Source organism: Saccopteryx leptura, chromosome 12 (genome assembly GCF_036850995.1).
Source record: "Saccopteryx leptura isolate mSacLep1 chromosome 12, mSacLep1_pri_phased_curated, whole genome shotgun sequence".
Lineage (NCBI taxonomy): Eukaryota > Metazoa > Chordata > Mammalia > Chiroptera > Emballonuridae > Saccopteryx > Saccopteryx leptura.
The window spans coordinates 986,139-1,004,275 of NC_089514.1; the positions used below are offsets into that span (position 1 = coordinate 986,139).

General features: G+C 66.2%; 1 protein-coding gene across 9 annotated transcripts in view; it reads right to left on the reverse strand.

Annotated features, from left to right (window-relative positions):
* The window catches only part of TNS3 (tensin 3), a 146,098-nt gene that overhangs the window by 49,081 nt on the left and 78,880 nt on the right, over window positions 1–18,137 (reverse strand). For all 9 annotated transcript variants that reach the window (XM_066354229.1, XM_066354236.1, XM_066354230.1 and 6 more), the window contains 6 exons: window positions 16,616–16,738; window positions 12,350–12,414; window positions 8,859–8,942; window positions 7,705–7,817; window positions 7,326–7,386; window positions 6,667–6,742 (listed from right to left, as the gene is read on the reverse strand). In XM_066354229.1, coding sequence (XP_066210326.1) covers window positions 6,667–6,742; window positions 7,326–7,386; window positions 7,705–7,817; window positions 8,859–8,942; window positions 12,350–12,414; window positions 16,616–16,738 — 522 coding nt within the window. The remainder of the gene's footprint in view (window positions 1–6,666; window positions 6,743–7,325; window positions 7,387–7,704; window positions 7,818–8,858; window positions 8,943–12,349; window positions 12,415–16,615; window positions 16,739–18,137) is intronic.

Genomic DNA, 18,137 nt, shown 5'->3' on the forward strand with positions numbered 1-18,137 from the left:
GAAACACCAAGGAAAACAAAAGCTTCACCAAACACAACACGGCCCGACTGGAGCCGGTGCAGTGGACAGAGCGTTTGCTGGGGGCGTGGAGGTCCCCAGTTTGGAACCCTGATGTTCCCAGCTCGAGCAAGGGGTCACCGGCTCTGCAGTAGCCCCGGTCAAGGCAATTATGAGAAAGCAACCAATGAACAACTAAGGTGCCGCAATGAAGAACTGATGCTTCTCATCTCTCTCCCTTCCTGTCTGTCTGTCCCTGTCTCTGTCTTTTTCTCTGTCTAAAAAATAAATAAACGAATAGAAACGAAACCAGGAAGCTCTGGGCGCTGAGACCCCGAGAAAGAGGCAGCCCTCTCGTGCTCAGGTCCCCCAGCTGCTGGGTCCACCCCGCACGGAGCCCCGGCCAGGCCACCCCGGGGCCCAGGCTCGCCGGTTCCCGGTCACCGTGCTCCCACAGCTGCACACACAGCTGCGTCACGACGCTCCTCCGCGCCCCGTCCCAGGTCCCGGGGGATTCTGACAACCACACTGGCTGGGCCCAAAGCCCCCCACGCCTCCTGCTGCTTACGCCCCACTTCTGTCCCGACTACCGGGGTGGCGCCACCCTCCTGAGCACGGCAGGGTGACGGCTGCTGTCTCCTGAGGCAAGGGAGGCCCGGGCGCCTCTGTCACACGGGGACCTGCACGCGGCTCCCACGAGGGGAGACCTCCCCCCCCCCGCCAGCAGGGGCCCCTGGCTGCCCACCCGGAGTGGCCTTCCTCACCGCACGGCAGGCTGTCGGCTCCTGTCACCGCCGATGACCACGCAGCTACAGGAGGGCCCGGGTCCCCCTTCCACGAAGATCAGGGTGACGGGCTCTGGGTTCCCCCTCCGTTCACTAGATTTCAGAACATCCGCATTTGGAACCATTCACAGACACGGGGAGACGGAACAGGAAGCGGCCACACTGCCCTCCGCGCCCCACACCCCACGGGGACAGTCGTCACCGAGGCTGCAGGGCAGCTGGGGGCTCCCATCACGGACCACGGGGGACGCTCCACTCGAGAGGGAGACAGGCGCTCGGCCCGGGTGTGGCTCTCCGACCTCGTGCCCCGCTCTGGTCCCCGCTCCGGGGGAATGTGGGGACCTCACGCCCGCTCCGGGGAATGTGGGGACCTCGCGCCCCGCTCGGGGGGACGGTGGGGACCTTGCGCCCCGCTCTGGGGGATGTGGGGACCCCGTGCCCCGCTCTGGGGGATGTGGGGACCTTGCGCCCCGCTCGGGGGGACAGTGGGGACCTCGCGCCCGCTCCGGGGGACGGTGGAGACCTCGCGCCCGCTCCGGGGGACGGTGGGGACCTCGCGCCCGCTCCGGGGGATGTGGGGACCCCGCGCCCGCTCCGGGGGACGGTGGGGACCTCGCGCCCGCTCCGGGGGATGTGGGGACCCCGCGCCCGCTCCGGGGGACGGTGGGGACCTCGCGCCCCGCTCTGGGGGACGGTGGGGACCTCGCGCCCGCTCCGGGGGACGGTGGGGACCCCGCGCCCCGCTCGGGGGGACGGTGGGGACCCCGCGCCCCGCTCCGGGGGACGGCGGGCACGCACGTTAGCACACAGTGTAGACCGAACACACTGTCAGGTGACGTGTGGGCCTCTCGGACGCGGCAGCTACGCCGAGCCCACCTCACGGCCGGCCGCTCTCCCTGCCTCGTCCTCTCGCAGCCGCGTGACGCCCACCCGCGCCCCGGAGTGAGCTCCGAGCTGCCGGTGACCACAACCCCAGCGCCACCCACACCTCGATTCCCCCAAGTGAACACGTGTGCACACGTGGGCACAGGCAGCCCCTTCCTACGGGCGGACCTCTGACCCGGAGGACACGAGCTGCTGTCCGGAGGACGCTGGATGCCACCAGCCAGCTTCCTCCTCAGGCTGCACGGAGGCCTTTCCACCTCAAACCTCCACCCACAACAGCAATAAATGCACTGGGGTCAAGGGTCAGGGTTTGAGAACCAGCCCAGAGCACCTGCCCCAAGTCACACATTTCTGCTCCCTCCGCCTGGCCAGCCTCAGATGCACCTCCCGCTAAGTCATCTCAGCTCCTGCAGACACGGGGGGGAGGAGGCCTTCAAGGCACCCTCTGACAGAGACAGCCGCCCTCCCGTGTCAACCCACTGTGCTGGGGGCTTCGTGGCCGTCTAGACAGACCTCAAGGAATGTCTTCCCAGAAGGAGCCCCCGCCACCCGCTGTGAGGTTTACCGAGCCGGCCGCCTCACCCCGGCCAACAAGCCCCAATTTCACTCGGGAAGGAGATGACTCAGTGGGTTTCGGCTGGGAGACCCACTGAAGAGTCAGCAGGTACCAGCCGGCCGTGAACACACACCCAGTCCACGCTGCTGAGGCCGCAGGAGGGGCTGAGCCTGGCCGGGTCCCGGAGACCCACGGGGCAGCAGCAGGCCCCCCAGCCTCACACGGCCCCCCAGCCGGGAAGGTGGTGGGGGCCCCCCCGGGGTGAAGCGCAGAGACGAGAACTCACCTTTCCACCCGGACCCCGCAGAAGCGCCCGCAGGAAACGACACACAAGGGCTCCCGGAGGAGGCGGCCCCTCCGTCCGAGCACACGCTGCGGAGGCCACAGGGCGCTCACAGCCGCGGCAGCAAGACGAGGCAGGCAGGGCGGGACGTGTTTACCGGGCAAGCGGGCCCTGGACGCCGGCCAGCCTCCGATGGGCCTGCCCCACGCATTCCTCACCCGGTTACATAACGCTCCGCGTGTTTGCCGAGCACCTGAGGCCCTGCCCTGCCCCAGGGTGGACTCCGGGCTGACCTCCAGGGCGGGCTCGCCCTGAGTCGGGGGGCCCAGCGTGCGGGGGTGGGGGGGGTGGGGGTGGGAGGGCCGTGCTCAGATGGCCGGCCAGGCAGGCGACGTCCCCTTTGCCTCGCCAGCAGCGGCAGGGCCCCCAGCAGGCCCCGAGGGGGAGGAAGGACAGACAGCTCGCTCCCCCACGGCACATGGACGCTGCCGACCGCCCGCACGCCCGGCCTGCAGACGCCCGCATCAGGACAGAGGCCAGCTTACCTGGGCACAAGGCGGGCGCTCACCAGAGCACGGAGGGGCGGTCAGAGAGGACCGGATGCCCTGGCGCTGGACGGGGTCCCCTGGGCAGCCGGGGAGCCACCCACCCCCAGGAGAGGCGCCTGGCAGCCGCCAGGGGAGGCCCGCCCGGCCTGCCGCGGGCAGGGGAGCCGCGGACGCCTCTCCCGGCTCAGGGGTGTCTCCGAGCCCGACCGGGGCCAGGTTCCCAGTGAGGCCCCGACAGGCTGCCCAGCTGAACCTTCACACAGAGAGGGCCTGCGCCTCGTTGCACAAGGGCCTCTCTCTCCACGTCGGAACGCCCTCCGGGGCACAGGGCCCGCGCCCAGCAGCCCGCCCAGCGGCGGGGCAGGCGTGCAGCCGGGGCGCGCGTGTGGCCTGCGGGTCGTGGGGACCAGGCGGCGGCCGTGGGGGGCTGGATACGTGTCCTGCCGCTCGGCACTCCGGGCCAACCCCAGCGGGGGAGGGGCGGCACGCTCCACCAGCATCAGAACATTCCCGGCATTTCTTTCCTCCCGGTGTTGATCCCTGAGGTCATTTTCAGGAGGAAGCGCGGCCCTGGGGTTTTCAGCCGCAGCACAAGGTGGACCTCGCTGGTCACGGCCAGGGGACCCGCCCACCCCGTGGTCCTTGGCAGCACCTGGAAGCCGGGCTTCCTCGGACCTGCTGGAACTCGTCCCCCCACCCGGGAACCCACCACTCATCCTCCTGGGCACACACCCGGGGCCCCCTGCCCTGGTATCTCCGCCTGCGGCTCCCGGAGCCGGCGGGGGGGTGGAGGGGGGTCGGCGTGAGAGCCAGACACCAAGTGCACACGGACTGCGTGCAGCGACCACACCCCGGGTGGGGGGTTACCTCCCCGTGAACCTCCAGAACAGGCTCCCTGGACAAGCACAGGGCTCACAGGCTGCTCTGTGCCCCCCACCATCTGAGGACGTGGCTGTGTTCAGGGTCAGTGTCTCTAAAAAGGTCATTCGGGTGATGACATCCTAAGGGTGAGGCCTGCTCCCGTGTGCCTGGTGTCCTCATAAGAAGAGATGAGGACACGGACACACAGAGAGGGTGGCTGGGTGAGGACACAGAGCAGACGGCCCTCTGCACGCCCAGGAGAGAGGACCCGGGAGGGACCAGCCCTGTGACTCCTGACCTGGGACGTCCAGACTCCAGGGCAGGGAGAGAGTGTCTGCTGGACGCGCTGTCCGTGCTGCGGGCGCTACGACGGCCCAGGAGGCTCACACAGGAGGTGAAGGCACGTCCAGCCTTCTCGGGGACAGAGACCTCGCCTCCTGGGTCCTCACTCTCGGACGGAGAGTCCCCCTGTGTGGCTCAGACCCCCCGCCACGATGAGGCTTCAGAAACGACCGCAGAGTGCCCGCACGGCGGGTCAGCACAGGACGCAGAAACCGAACAACGGCGCCACCCCAACCACCCCCGTGGGGCCGTGTGAGACTCGGCGTGCTGGCACCACCGCCTGCTGGCGGGCACCGGCCCTGCGCCCGTCGGGAGCCGGCCCAGCCTCGCTGTCTGATGCAGTCGCAGTGGGGAGGAAGCATTTGCACAGCGTGTGTTTTTTGGGTCGTATCTGGGCAATTTCCTTCGACAGTTCTTTCCTTATTAGGGTTACGTGCGTTCCCTAGTGGGACGGGTCCACAGTGTGATTCCAACCATACGGTCCTTTCCCAGGCTGCTCGAGACCCTGAGGTCAACCAGTCTGTGACTACGTCCCTCCAGAATTACTCCAAAAGGAACCACACAAATACCTCCTTGACCACTCGAGCCCCCTGTGTTCCTTTTAAGAAAATTTACCAGCAGCCCCCAACAAACAAGAGCCAAAGGCCATGATCAAGGCATCTGTACTTCCCACTATCAAAGCTGTTCCTCTCAGCAGTTCCCGGCAGAAACCTCGGCTAAAGAATATAAGCCCCTTGCCTCAGTTCATAGTCATAGGAGGCTGGCTATGGTATCCCCCAAAGGGGCTAGGTCTATGAAAAAAGTCCCTAAAAATCATGCTATGAGAAAGTAAGGTGTGACTTATGAATGGGTGGGAAGCAAAGGTTGAACACAAAAGCACCTTTCAGCTTTTACCTAACCGATTGCTTAAACCCCCTTAGCCTTTCCACAGTACAGAAGAATAGAAAAACATTCCTCTTATACACCTGACCTGCGGGTGGTAGACAGCTCTGAGGAAAACAAACTTAGAGCTTAACTAGCAGAGGAAAACAGTAGACAAACATCATTTTACTAGACAATAGGCCATTAGGTAGAGCTGCGTTGTTCATCAGCAGTGACCTTTTAGAAGCCTGCGTGAGGCTGATGCCAGTATCGTTGTTGCTGCTCAAGGTATTGTGTACTTAGAATGGCTCACCACCCGCTTTGTAGCTTCAAGAAACGTACTGACCTCCTCCTGGAACATTCATCCATGCGAAAGCAAAAAATAACTATTAGTCAATGTATTCTGCATATCGTGTGATCATAACTTAAGTGTATAAAATAAGGCTACACCAGCCGTTGGCAGAGACGCCTGGCAGATGAACTGAAGAGTTTGGCTCTCTCACTCATTTCTCGCCAACGCCGTCCATTGCTTTGGGGACCCCGGGACCAGCTGGAGCTGGACTCTGGCACACCCCCTTCCTGTTCTCCTGTGACTGGACTGTGGGGTACCCTCTCTCCTGCTAACCACGCCACACTGAGCCTGGAGGCTCAGCTGGGGGCCCCACAGGCTGTAAAAGGGCGTGCCCACAGCACCAGCAGGCTCACCTGCCATGTGGCCTCTGCGCGACACCCCCATGGGCAGCTCAGGCTTCCGGATGGACGCCGTGCTCAGCACTGACCGGCTGGAAATACATTTATATCCTGCACAAGCGTGGGTGTGCTGAGGGTGTGCCAAGCATGTGCCCGGGGGGTTCCCAGGGGTGCCCATGCCCGGGGATCTGTGTCCTACTAAACCCCAGGGACTGGATGTTGTGAGAATCCGGGGGCAGGGGGGCAAAGTGGGTGTTCACCAACCCCTGGAAACACTTTAAATGACCGTGTGTCATAACACAGAAGCTACTCGTGAGAGCGGGCACGCGCCCCAAACCACGGGAAGATTCCACGATAGCCGTTCAGGGTACCCGTCTCCCACAGTGAATTCAAACCTATGAAACTTCCCGTGTTCAAGAGACATGGGAGGCAGACAGAACCGCTAACCTCGCCACGGACCAGCACATCCGGGAGTCAAACTTCCTCCAGAAACCAGCGCTCTGGTCATTAGCTGACCTGCAACGCCACGCCGTATCTCAGGCTTCGGCTGCTTACGGTCAGTATCTGACGTGTCCACACGTCTCCCCGCAAGGCCTGTGGCCACGCACCGGCTGCCCCTCGCGGTCAGGGGACGTGACTCTGTGGGTGTGGCGGCTGACCCGGGACTCCAGGTCAAGTGCGCCCCCCGCGCGTCTGTGCCGTGCTGTCCTGGTCACTGACTCAGCCTCCCCCCCGAGTCCCTGACCACCCTGAGGGGCCGGCGGCTCCGCACCCCCGCCCGGGTGTCGGGGGAACCGGGGGCCGGGTCGCGGTTTCGAGCGGGGACCCTAGGGCCGGGACCGAGGCGCGAGCACTCACCATGACGTCCCCTTTCAGCAGCTGGGCCGGCTCGATGGCGATGGAGATCCGACTCTGGTTCTCCGGGCCGACGTTGCTTTGGGACGGACAGACGGACAAGGGGATGGATCGTTAGGGCCCCTCCGGGTTGAAAGGGGAGAACGCGTTCCGAGAAACGCAACCCGACAACTGATTAAACGCCAAATGACACCCCAGGTCCCGGCACCCTGCTCCTCATGGTCTCCGCACGTGTGAACCGGTCGGCCGGGCCACCTGGCACTGTGCGCACAGCCGGGCACACGGCATGGGTACGGACGGGCGTGCGAGGCGCCCAGTGGGCACCAGCGTGACCACAGCGTGTCCCGAGCGGTGACACAGCAGGGGGAACCTTTTATACCTTGTTCACCATCAGCGTTCACAGAAAAAGCCCAGAAACTTGTACACGTTCTGAGAACGCGCGTCCACCCTTCCGCTGACACGCAGAGGGGGAGCCGGGCGGACAGCTGAGGACCCCGACGCCAGACCCTCCCGCCTGCTGAGCCCCACGGACCCCGACGCCAGACCCCCCCGCCCGCCCGAGCCCCGCGGACCCCGACGCCAGACCCTCCCTCCCGCTGAGCCCCGCGGACCCCGACGCCAGACCCTCCCGCCCGCCCGAGCCCCGCGGGCAGCGCACTCACTAGATCCCCGAGGTGAACACCGGCTGCATGGCCTGGTACAACTTCAGGAAGGGCCGGCAGACTGTGGGCGGGGACCAAGGCGTCCGTGAGCCCGCGGCGCCGTGCGGAGGGGAACAGAGAAAGGTAGGTGCGTGAGACAGGCCCCCACACGCCACCTTCCAGGACAGGGGAGCAGGGACGGAGCTGGACGGCAGTGTAAGAGCCCCTGGGGTCCCCTCACTGGCTGCCTGTCCCTCCTCTGATCAGCACACGGCCCCGCCCCACACGGACGTCTCTGTCCAGTCAGGGACCCGGAGGGCTGGGCCTGTCGGGGTGGCCGGGATGCCTGCTCGGTGCTGGGACGGCACAGCTCGGCTCCCGCCGTGTGGGGGACACTCACCCCCGCCCGTGTCGAAGTTGGGGGTGCCGTGCAGGATGACGAAGTGCAGGAACAAGGGCGAGGCGTTCATTTTCACCGTCCCCGACAGCAGCCCGCTGAGGAACTGGACGTACCTGCAAAAGCCCAGCCTGCTGAGCCCCCGGGGCACCCTCACCGCTCCCGCCCGAGCAGACCAGACCAAGAGGGAGAGAGAGAGTATCCACGCTGACCGCACGCCCGCACGGGCCCGGGGCCCTCAGAGAGAAGCTTCCCCGCGGGCATGCTTCCCGCAGGGTCTCGCTCGGGCACGAGGTGGCGGCAGGCAGGCTCCGGGGACCAGGAGCAGCTCCCCCCCCCCCCCGTGCTCTCGGACGCTGCCTGACTCGTCCCTTCCTCCCCCTGGACTGCCTGACCTCGTCCCTTCCTCCTCCTGGACTGCCTGACTCGTCCCTTCCTCCTCCTGGACTGCCTGACCTCGTCCCTTCCTCCTCCTGGACTGCCTGACTCGTCCCTTCCTCCTCCTGGACTGCCTGACTCGTCCCTTCCTCCTCCTGGACTGCCTGACCTCATCCCTTCCTCCTCCTGGACTGCCTGACTCGTCCCTTCCTCCTCCTGGACTGCCTGACTCCGGACAAAAGGAGACCCTGCAACATCCGCCTGCCCGTCCCGTGACGTCCCATCTCCAACGCCAACGCGGGGCCGGGCGGAGTGGGACGAGGTGTCCACCTCGTGGTGCCTGGCCATTCGCTCAGGCGGTCACCCCAGCTGCTGAGGAGAGACGGCCCTTCGCCGTCTGGACACTGTGGGCCCAGCGAGCACGGGGATGTTCCGTGTTGCGTTTTCACAGAACCGCGAGGGAGCTGCAGCCGGGACCTGAGCTCCTGGCTGAGCCCTGAGCCCAGCTCGGCGTTAAAACCACCCCCGTCCCGGGAGAGGCCCAGGCGCCCTCTGGGAAGGGGCGTCTCCCCACCAGAGGCCCCCCAGTGGCGCTGCAGCCCAAAGTGACCGCTGACCTGGCCTGGCCGCCCTGTCACCCACAACCCCCACGGGAGGGGGGGCTCCCTGCTCTTCCCTCCTGCTCTGGGCGGGTCAGCGGCCCCTGCTGTCCGCCCAGTGTGACGTGTACAACCTCACCCCCCCCACCCCGGCCCCCTCCCAGGCCCGGGTACACGTACCGCTTCTGGGAGGGCTGCATCAGCGCAGAGACCTTGTCGTCGTAGTACTTCTTCATGGCAAACCTGTCGAGGGCCTGGTCGGCGCTGGGGAGGCAGAGACAGAGGGTTAAACTCCGCGGCACTGACGGCGGCTGCTGATGGACGGGCCTGCGGCTGGGCCGGGCCCGGCGCCGAGGAGCCGTGATCGCCACACCCGTGCCATCCGCATGGCGTGTCCTCTCGGACCCCAGTGCCCCATGGGGACAGGCCGGGCCCCTGGACGCCAGGTCCAAGTCCTGCAGAAGCAGCAGCCCCCACAGGCCGTGCCGGCCGGGCCCCCAGACATTCTGTGCCACGTGGCTCCAAACAGAGGCAGCGGTTTTCAGAGGGGTCTGGGCGAGAGCAGTGGGCAGACCCAGGTGTCGGGACAACCGGGGACCGGCCAGGCCCGGGGGCCACAGCCGCTGGGTGTCCCACCAACTCTCAGAAGGAGCGTCTGGACCCACAGGGACGCCCTGAGCTCCACCGTGAGGAGTCACGTCTGCAGAGGGGCCCCGCGGGGCTGGACACTGAGGCTAGCAGGGGGAGAGCTGACCGAGCCGCGTCCCACCGGGGTGCATGTGTGTGACGGGACTGTCACCCGCTGCGACAGCCTGTCTGACACCGAGCTCTGGCTCCACCGCCCGCAGGGGTGTCCAGCAGAGTCTTCTGTGGGTGCCCAACCCACTTCAGCCCAGACCGTGGGAGGCGAGGGGACCAGGCCGTGACCCAGGCTCCTGAAGCGTGAGAACCGGGGCCACGTGCAGAGGGCACGGAGCAGAGCAGTGTGTGCCCGCCGCTCCGGAAACGCGGTGGAACCAGGGTCCGAGGGTCGAGGGCGCGGCACCGGCCGGGCAGAGAGGGCGGGGGCGGTGCCGACCCGCCTGCCACCAAGCCCGTGTCTGGGCGGGCGCTGAACAGCGGGCGCGAACGGCGGGCCCAGGAAGTGCGGGGTCCCCGAGCCGGGACCCGACTCCATCTTCCCCGGCTGCTCGTCCCGGGTCCCGACTCCATCTTCCCCGGGCTGCTCGTCCCGGGACCCGACTCCATCTTCCCCGGCTGCTCGTCCCGGGACCCGACTCCATCTTCCCCGGCTGCTCGTCCCGGGACCCGACTCCATCTTCCCCGGCTGCTCGTCCCGGGACCCGACTCCATCTTCCCCGGCTGCTCGTCCCGGGACCCGACTCCATCTTCCCCGGCTGCTCGTCCCGGGACCCGACTCCATCTTCCCCGGCAGTTCGTCCCGGGACCCGACTCCATCTTCCCCGGCAGTTCGTCCCGGGACCTGACTCCATCTTCCCCGGGCTGCTCGTCCCGGGACCCGACTCCATCTTCCCCGGCAGTTCGTCCCGGGACCTGACTCCATCTTCCCTGGCTGCTCGTCCCGGGACCCGACTCCATCTTCCCCGGCAGTTCGTCCCGGGACCTGACTCCATCTTCCCTGGCTGCTCGTCCCGGGACCCGACTCCATCTTCCCCGGCAGTTCGTCCCGGGACCTGACTCCATCTTCCCCGGCTGCTCGTCCCGGGACCCGACTCCATCTTCCCCGGGCTGCTCGTCCCGGGACCCGACTCCATCTTCCCCAGGCTGCTCGTCCCGGGACCCGACTCCATCTTCCCCGGCTGCTCGTCTGGGACCCGACTCCATCTTCCCCGGCAGTTCGTCCCGGGACCCGACTCCATCTTCCCCGGCAGTTCGTCCCGGGACCCGACTCCATCTTCCCCGGCTGCTCGTCTGGGACCCGACTCCATCTTCCCCGGGCTGCTCGTCCCGGGACCCGACTCCATCTTCCCCGGGCTGCTCCTCCCGGGACCCGACTCCATCCTTCCGTCCCCGCGACGCAACATTCCCGCTCGGATCTCGGAGCAGACTCTGTGATGAAGGCCTGAAAACCATCTGCTCCCCAGGGACTCCTTCTGGGAGTGACATCGGAGGGGACAGTCGTGGACACGACCAAAGACCGCGGTCATCTGTTACCACGGCTGCGTCTGCGCAGGGCCTCCGCGGAAGCCACTGAAATGCCAGAGAAAACCCGGAAGCCACGTGGACGGGGGTCACGGGAAACGTTCGAATCACGATGTGGCCCTCGTGGGGCGGAGCCTGCCGCACGGCCCCTTCCTGGAGGTCGGGGACACTCTGCCCCCCCGCCGAGTGCTGGGCGCTGCTGCTGCTGCTGCTGCTGGTGGCCGCAGCCGGCTCCGTCCTGAGCGCCCACATCACAGGGCGCGCCTGGAGTGCGATGTCCGTGCAAACGGCCTGGCTGTGTGGCTGAGATGTGTGAGCGCCCACGAGCCGGAGGAGTGGCTTGTAGAACGAGGGTCAGCGGTGAGAGAGAAAGCTCTCGGCCTCCCCGTCTCTGAGACCTACAGGCCAGCCCCCCGCCCCCCGCCTTCCCCGAGCACGTCCGCGGGCCCAGACAGAGCTGCGCTGTGGCGGCAAATGCAGGAACATGGGGGGCCCGTCCGGATTCTGCTGGGGAACCTGGTCTCCGTCCAAATGCCTTCGGCTCCGCTGAGGGACTCGAGGTGACCAGGAGCTGGGCAAACACAACGGTCATTATCCCCGGGGGGGTCCGGATCACACCAGGGGTTGGGTTTCCTCCCTGGCAGGCTCGGGCGCCCGGTTCATTTCCAGAGAAAACAATCGGAAAGTCAGATTTCATCCCGGTGTAGGAAAGCACAGGCTGGTCGGCTCCCAAGCACGGCTGTGTTTCCTCGGACGGGCAGCTCGTGCCGCACAAAGTGGCCATTGAGAGGCGAGGACGCCGCATCTGGACGTCAGGGCCAGCGGCGTGTGCTCTGGGAGACGTCCCTGGGGCGCCCCACATGCTGGCTCAGAGCAGGAGGCCTGGCCAGTGGCCCACGCTCGCTGCCCGCCCTGTCCCACTGCCCCCGTGCACAGCACCCCCACGATGGCAGCTCAGCGTCCCTGTCCCCACTGCCCCCGTGGCCCACGCTCACTGCCCGCCCTGTCCCACTGCCCCCGTGCACAGCACCCCCACGATGGCAGCTCAGTGTCCCTGTCCCCACTGCCCCCGTGCACAGCAGCGCCCCCACCCCCACGATGGCAGCTCAGCGTCCCTAGAAGGCTCTCCCACGTCCCCGGAGCGCACGAGCCTAACTCCACCCAGCCTCAGTTTCCTCATCTGTAAAGTGGGAGCCTGGTCACTCGAGAGGCTGAGGGACAAGAGGACAGAACGCCCAGTGCTCCCTGGCGCCCGCAAGGCCCAGCAGCGTGGACGCTTCTCCCTGGAGGGTGTGCGGTTTCCACACAAGCTGACGTGGACTCTGCAGCCTCGTCGGGGTGGCCGTGTGTCCTCTGTTTCCCAGGCCCCTGTGGCGGCCGTCAGCGTGTACGCTCAGGGGGGGGGGCGTCTAGCTCACGAGCGCACGGACTCTGCCAGACCTCGGTGTCTGGGCCCCAGGTCGCCCACCCCCGCCCCCGGCCCCGGGCAGCTCAGACGCCCGTCCTACCTGGCCGAGACGTTGGTGAAGTGCATGTAGGACGAGATCACCACTCCGATGCGTCCCTTCCCGCCCTGCGGGAGAGAAAAGCAGAGCCACTGTCCCCTCGAATCCCACGGCAGAGAGGCGTGAGGACAGGACAACGCTCCTTGGGGACGAGACGACTGAGAGTGTCCCTGCAGGAGAAACGGCCGGGAGCATCCCGCACGGGACAGACCTCCCTGCAGGAGAGACGGCCGGGAGCATCCCGCACAGGACAGACCTCCCTGCAGGAGAGACAGCCGGGAGCATCTCGCACAGGACAGACCTCCCTGCAGGAGAGACGGCCGGGAGCAGGACAGACCTCCCTGCAGGAGAGACGGCCGGGAGCATCCCGCACGGGACAGACCTCCCTGCAGGAGAGACGGCCGGGAGCACCCCGCACGGGACAGACCTCCCTGCAGGAGAGACGGCCGGGAGCATCCTGTTCAGGACAGACCTCCCTGCAGGAGAGACGGCCGGGAGCAGGACAGACCTCCCTGCAGGAGAGACGGCCGGGAGCATCCTGTTCAGGACAGACCTCCCTGCAGGAGAGACGGCCGGGAGCAGGACAGACCTCCCTGCAGGAGAGACGGCCGGGAGCAGTACAGACCTCCCTGCAGGAGAGACGGCCGGGAGCATCCCGCACAGGACAGACCTCCCTGCAGGAGAGACGGCCGGGAGCAGGACAGACCTCCCTGCAGGAGAGACGGCCGGGAGCATCCCGCACGGGACAGACCTCCCTGCAGGAGAGACGGCCGGGAGCATCCTGTTCAGGACAGACCTCCCTGCAGGAGAGACGGCCGGGAGCATCCCGCACGGGACAGACCTCCCTGCAGGAGAGACGGCCGGGAGCATCCTGTTCAGGACAGACCTCCCTGCAGGAGAGACGGCCGGGAGCACCCCGCACGGGACAGACCTCCCTGCAGGAGAGACGGCCGGGAGCAGGACAGACCTCCCTGCAGGAGAGGCGGCCGGGAGCACCCCGCTCAGGACAGACCACGCGCGAGGCCCAGGGACACGCCAGGACTCACTGGAGAGAGCTGCATCCGTACTGAGCACCTTCTCTGAGCACGGTGGTTAGAACGAGGGGTAACAAGAAAACTGGAGAATTCGCACCACAGCGAACCTGCCTGATTCTCGTCCAGACCCGCCTGCGGGTGAGCAGCCACCGCCGTGCGGTCAGGCGACACGGGGCCTCCCACCCCCGTCAGTCCTGCCACGCTCCTTAGAGACACGTTCTCGTGTAAACGACCCTCTTCGGTTCTGCGACAGTTTCCGTCTGTCCTTCAAAAGCAGTGCCCCTGATGCTCGTGGCCGTGGGGACCCCTCGCCAACGCCTGCTGAGCCCACCGTGTGTGTGTGGGGGCTGCACCCGAGAGACGAGGTGTTGCTGCCCCGTCGGTGACACGTGTGCACACAGACAGGCCGGACAGCAGGGACGGCACAGGTGGCCCCGGGGCGTCCCCCCAGGCCTCGACAGCAGCCTGTCCGTCACTCCCGGTGCAAGCAGGGAAGCTATGTCCCCTCGGCAGAGCGCAGGGGTTTGGGCAAATACCCGCCCTCCTGCCCCACGATGACCATGACGGACTTCCCTTCAGGGCTGTCGCTAAGCTCACACTGAGAGGGGCTCCGCTTCCACGGCACACTTTCTAGAACACCCCGGAAGCGGGTCCCCACGCCACCAGCACGGTGCAGAGACGGGCAAGTCGTTTACGGGAACTCTCAGCTTGCTCCCGGCGGCCCCAGTGACAGGCCTTGTGCAGGTGACAGGTGTCCAGTGAGAAGCAGATGCGGCCTGGAGACCCCCACGCTGTCGGTCCATCCCTAGTGCCCCAGAGACCGTGAGCGACGTCACAGCTCAGGTCGTCAGAGCAGTGCGGAGTCCCCGACACGGCAGGAACGAGGACGGGCCAGCAGGGCGCACGGCAGGACCTCGGGGGCAGGCGGGCAGCAGGTGCGGCCGGGCCAGACCCGCCTTCCTCACGAGAGTCCCCGGAGAGCCCCCGGCTGAGGGAACGCTGCTCAGAAAGGCTCGTGACGTGACCTCAGGCGACAATGACGTTACCCTCAGAGTCGTCAGGCTGCGCCTCGTGGAAAGTGGTTTTATTGTAGTTACAAGAATGGTTCTTTTAAAGAGTCTCTCTCTCTCTCTCTCGCTCTTTCTCTCTGTATCAAAACACAATTTCTTCTAAAATATATATATTTTTAGACTTTTTCTTTATTCATTTTTAGAGAGAGGAAAGAGAAAAGGGGAAGAGAGAGAGAGAGAGAGAGAGAGAGAAAGGGGAGGAGCAGGAAGCATCAACTCCCATATGTGCCTTGACCAGGCAAGCCCAGGGTTTCGAACCGGCGACCTCAGCATTTCCAGGTCGAGGCTTTATCCACTGCGCCACCACCGGTCAGGACCCAGACACAGACTGGGAGAGAAGCCCCTGACATGACCTGAGCCTGGGGAGCCCTGGTCACTGAAATAGGACGGTCAGTCAGGGACAGACAGGATGGTCAGTCAGGGACAGAGAGGACGGTCAGTCAGGGACGGACAGGACGGTCAGTCAGGGACAGACAGGACGGTCAGTCAGGATCAGACAGGACGGTCAGTCAGGGACGGAGAGGACGGTCAGTCAGGGACGGACAGGACGGTCAGTCAGGGACAGACAGGACGGTCAGTCAGGGACAGAGAGGACGGTCAGTCAGGGACGGAGAGGACGGTCAGTCAGGGACGGAGAGGACGGTCAGTCAGGGACAGACAGGACGGTCAGTCAGGATCAGACAGGACGGTCAGTCAGGGACGGAGAGGACGGTCAGTCAGGGACAGAGAGGACGGTCAGTCAGGGACGGAGAGGACGGTCAGTCAGGGACAGAGAGGACGGTCAGTCAGGATCAGACAGGACGGTCAGTCAGGGACGGAGAGGACGGTCAGTCAGGGACAGAGAGGACGGTCAGTCAGGGACGGAGAGGACGGTCAGTCAGGGACAGAGAGGACGGTCAGTCAGGGACGGACAGGACGGTCAGTCAGGGACAGACAGGACGGTCAGTCAGGGACGGACAGGACGGTCAGTCAGGGACAGAGAGGACGGTCAGTCAGGGACGGACAGGACGGTCAGTCAGGGACAGAGAGGACGGTCAGTCAGGGACGGACAGGACGGTCAGTCAGGGACGGAGAGGACGGTCAGTCAGGGACGGAGAGGATGGTCAGTCAGGGACGGACAGGACGGTCAGTCAGGGACGGAGAGGACGGTCAGTCAGGGACGGACAGGACGGTCAGTCAGGGACAGAGAGGACGGTCAGTCAGGGACGGACAGGACGGTCAGTCAGGGACGGAGAGGACGGTCAGTCAGGGACAGGCAGGACGGCCGGGCTGTCCGCAGGGAGACGTGGCCGAGTCAGGTGTGAGCACCGCCCGAGGGTCCCCCCCCCCAGCGTCCGTCCCCGAGCCTGGCGGTCCCTGCGCCCGTGTAGGGAAACCAGGGGGAAATTCTGATACAACGGGACGGAAGGTTCCGTCAAACTGAGTTCCTCGGAGGAGAGGGTTCCGTGCAGACGTCGCACGTGAAAGAGTCTAAACCACGGGACTGTTCAGGGCGGAAAGGTCAAGTCAGGGACGGGCGTGATGGAACCGGGAACGCGGGGTGTCCTGTACAGGAGACCCGCTCACCGCCACGGCCCTTCTCCAGGCGTCCTCACGCACGGGGCAGTGTCTCTGGACACTTTCATGGAGGCTCAGCCCCGCGTGACCCCAGTGACCCCCAGTGACCCTCCCGGGGCTCAGCCCTCGACACCGGTCAGAGCGCAGGAGTCCGGGCGGGGCCGGGGGCGCGGACAGTCGGCCGGGAACCGCAGAGCGAGGGGAAGACCGGGGTCGGGGACGACGGGGGCACAGTCGGCCGGGGGCACAGAGCAGGTCGGGGCACAGGGGCCGCCCGTCCGCAGCCCTCGGGGGCCCCGGCAATCTGAGCCCCAGATCTTAACGCACCCTTCCTTGCCGTTTTAAGAACAAGGGGCGCTCCTTGGAAGACAGACGTGCCTGCCCACGGGCGGAGGGACCCCCCTGCCCCAGCACACTCTGAGGGACCCTCCCTGCCCCAGCACACTCTCAGGACCTCAGTCCCACAGCCCTGACGACGCCCAGCTCGGGGCGGGGCGGGGGGGAGAGGGCGGGGGGGAGAGGGCGGGAGGCGCTCAGTGAAGGAGGACGGAGCCCCCCCACCCCCCGCGGAGCCCCGGGAACGCGGACGGCCCGGGCGAGGCGCTCACCCTGCAGTGGATGACCACCACGTGCTGGGGGTCGCTGTTCAGCCAGGACTCCTGCGCCTTGCAGATGGTGCACACCTTGTCCAGGGGCGGCGCGTGCAGCTCCGGCCAGCCCACGTCCAGAATCTGCAAAGACAGGGGTTTCCTCAGCGTCCGCCCAGGGGCCCTCGGAGACCGCCGCGGGGAGGCCGTTTCTGTGCTTGAGGGTCGAGAGCCGGCTGCCCGGGTCAGGGAAGACAACGGGGGATGGAGTGGCCTCAGGAGACATCTGTTCCCTCGTCTTATCTGCTCCCTGAGCTGGCGGCCAGGGCCAGGAAGAGCTCCCAGGAGCCGCTCTGGTGTGAGCCCCGGGGAGGGGCCGGCCGGCCGGATCCGAAGCCCGGTCCTGGGCCAGCTGCTGCCCACACGCCTCCATTCCCACTCGGGTGTGTTTGGGAAACGGCACTGAGCCTCTTTCCCTGGACCGAGGACCACAGATGAGGTCTCAGGGCGAGGCCCAGGGCACCTGCTGGGACCAGGCCCGGCTCAGAGGGGGGAATGTGCCCTGGCCCCAGAGACTCCTCCCCAGAGGTCAGGACAGCCGGGCCCTGCGCCCCGAGTCGCCCCGAGTCGCCCCGAGTCCTCTCCTTCCGAGAGGCGTGGGGAGGCAGAGCTCTCTTTTCATAAAAGCACTAGAAACAGTGTAACATGAGAAAAGCGTCCACACGACGGCCAGGAAGCGGGAAAGGTCACATGACCCGTCGGCACTCAGAGGCGACGCTCTGAGGTTCTGGTAACTCTGTCCCGGAGACGTCTGGGCACAGACACCGAGGTGCCCCAGGCCCCGTCCCCGCCCCAGCGGGCACACAGGCCGAGCCCGCGGCTGCCGTCCTGATCCGACGGGCGGCAGGGACTCTGTGACACCTGTGCTACCAGCTCCCCCTTAGCAACCAACAGCCACCTCCACGTGTCCCCCTAGCAACCGACAGCCACCTCCACGTGTCCCCCTAGCAACCGACAGCCACCTTCCCGTGTCCCCCTAGCAACCGACAGCCACTTCCACGTGTCCCCCTAGCAACCGACAGCCACCTTCCCGTGTCCCCCTAGCAACCGACAGCCACTTCCACGTGTCCCCCTAGCAACCGACAGCCACCTTCCCGTGTCCCCCTAGCAACCGACAGCCACCTCCACGTGTCTCCCCTAGCAACCGACAGCCACCTCCACGTGTCCCCCTAGCAACCGACAGCCACCTCCACGTGTCCCCCTAGCAACCGACAGCCACCTCCACGTGTCCCCCTAGCAACCGACAGCCACCTCCACGTGTCCCCCTAGCAACCGACAGCCACCTTCCCGTGTCCCCCTAGCAACCGACAGCCACCTCCACGTGTCCCCCTAGCAACCGACAGCCACCTTCCCGTGTCCCCCTAGCAACCGACAGCCACCTCCACGTGTCCCCCTAGCAACCGACAGCCACCTTCCCGTGTCCCCCTAGCAACCGACAGCCACCTCCACGTGTCCCCCTAGCAACCGACAGCCACATCCACGT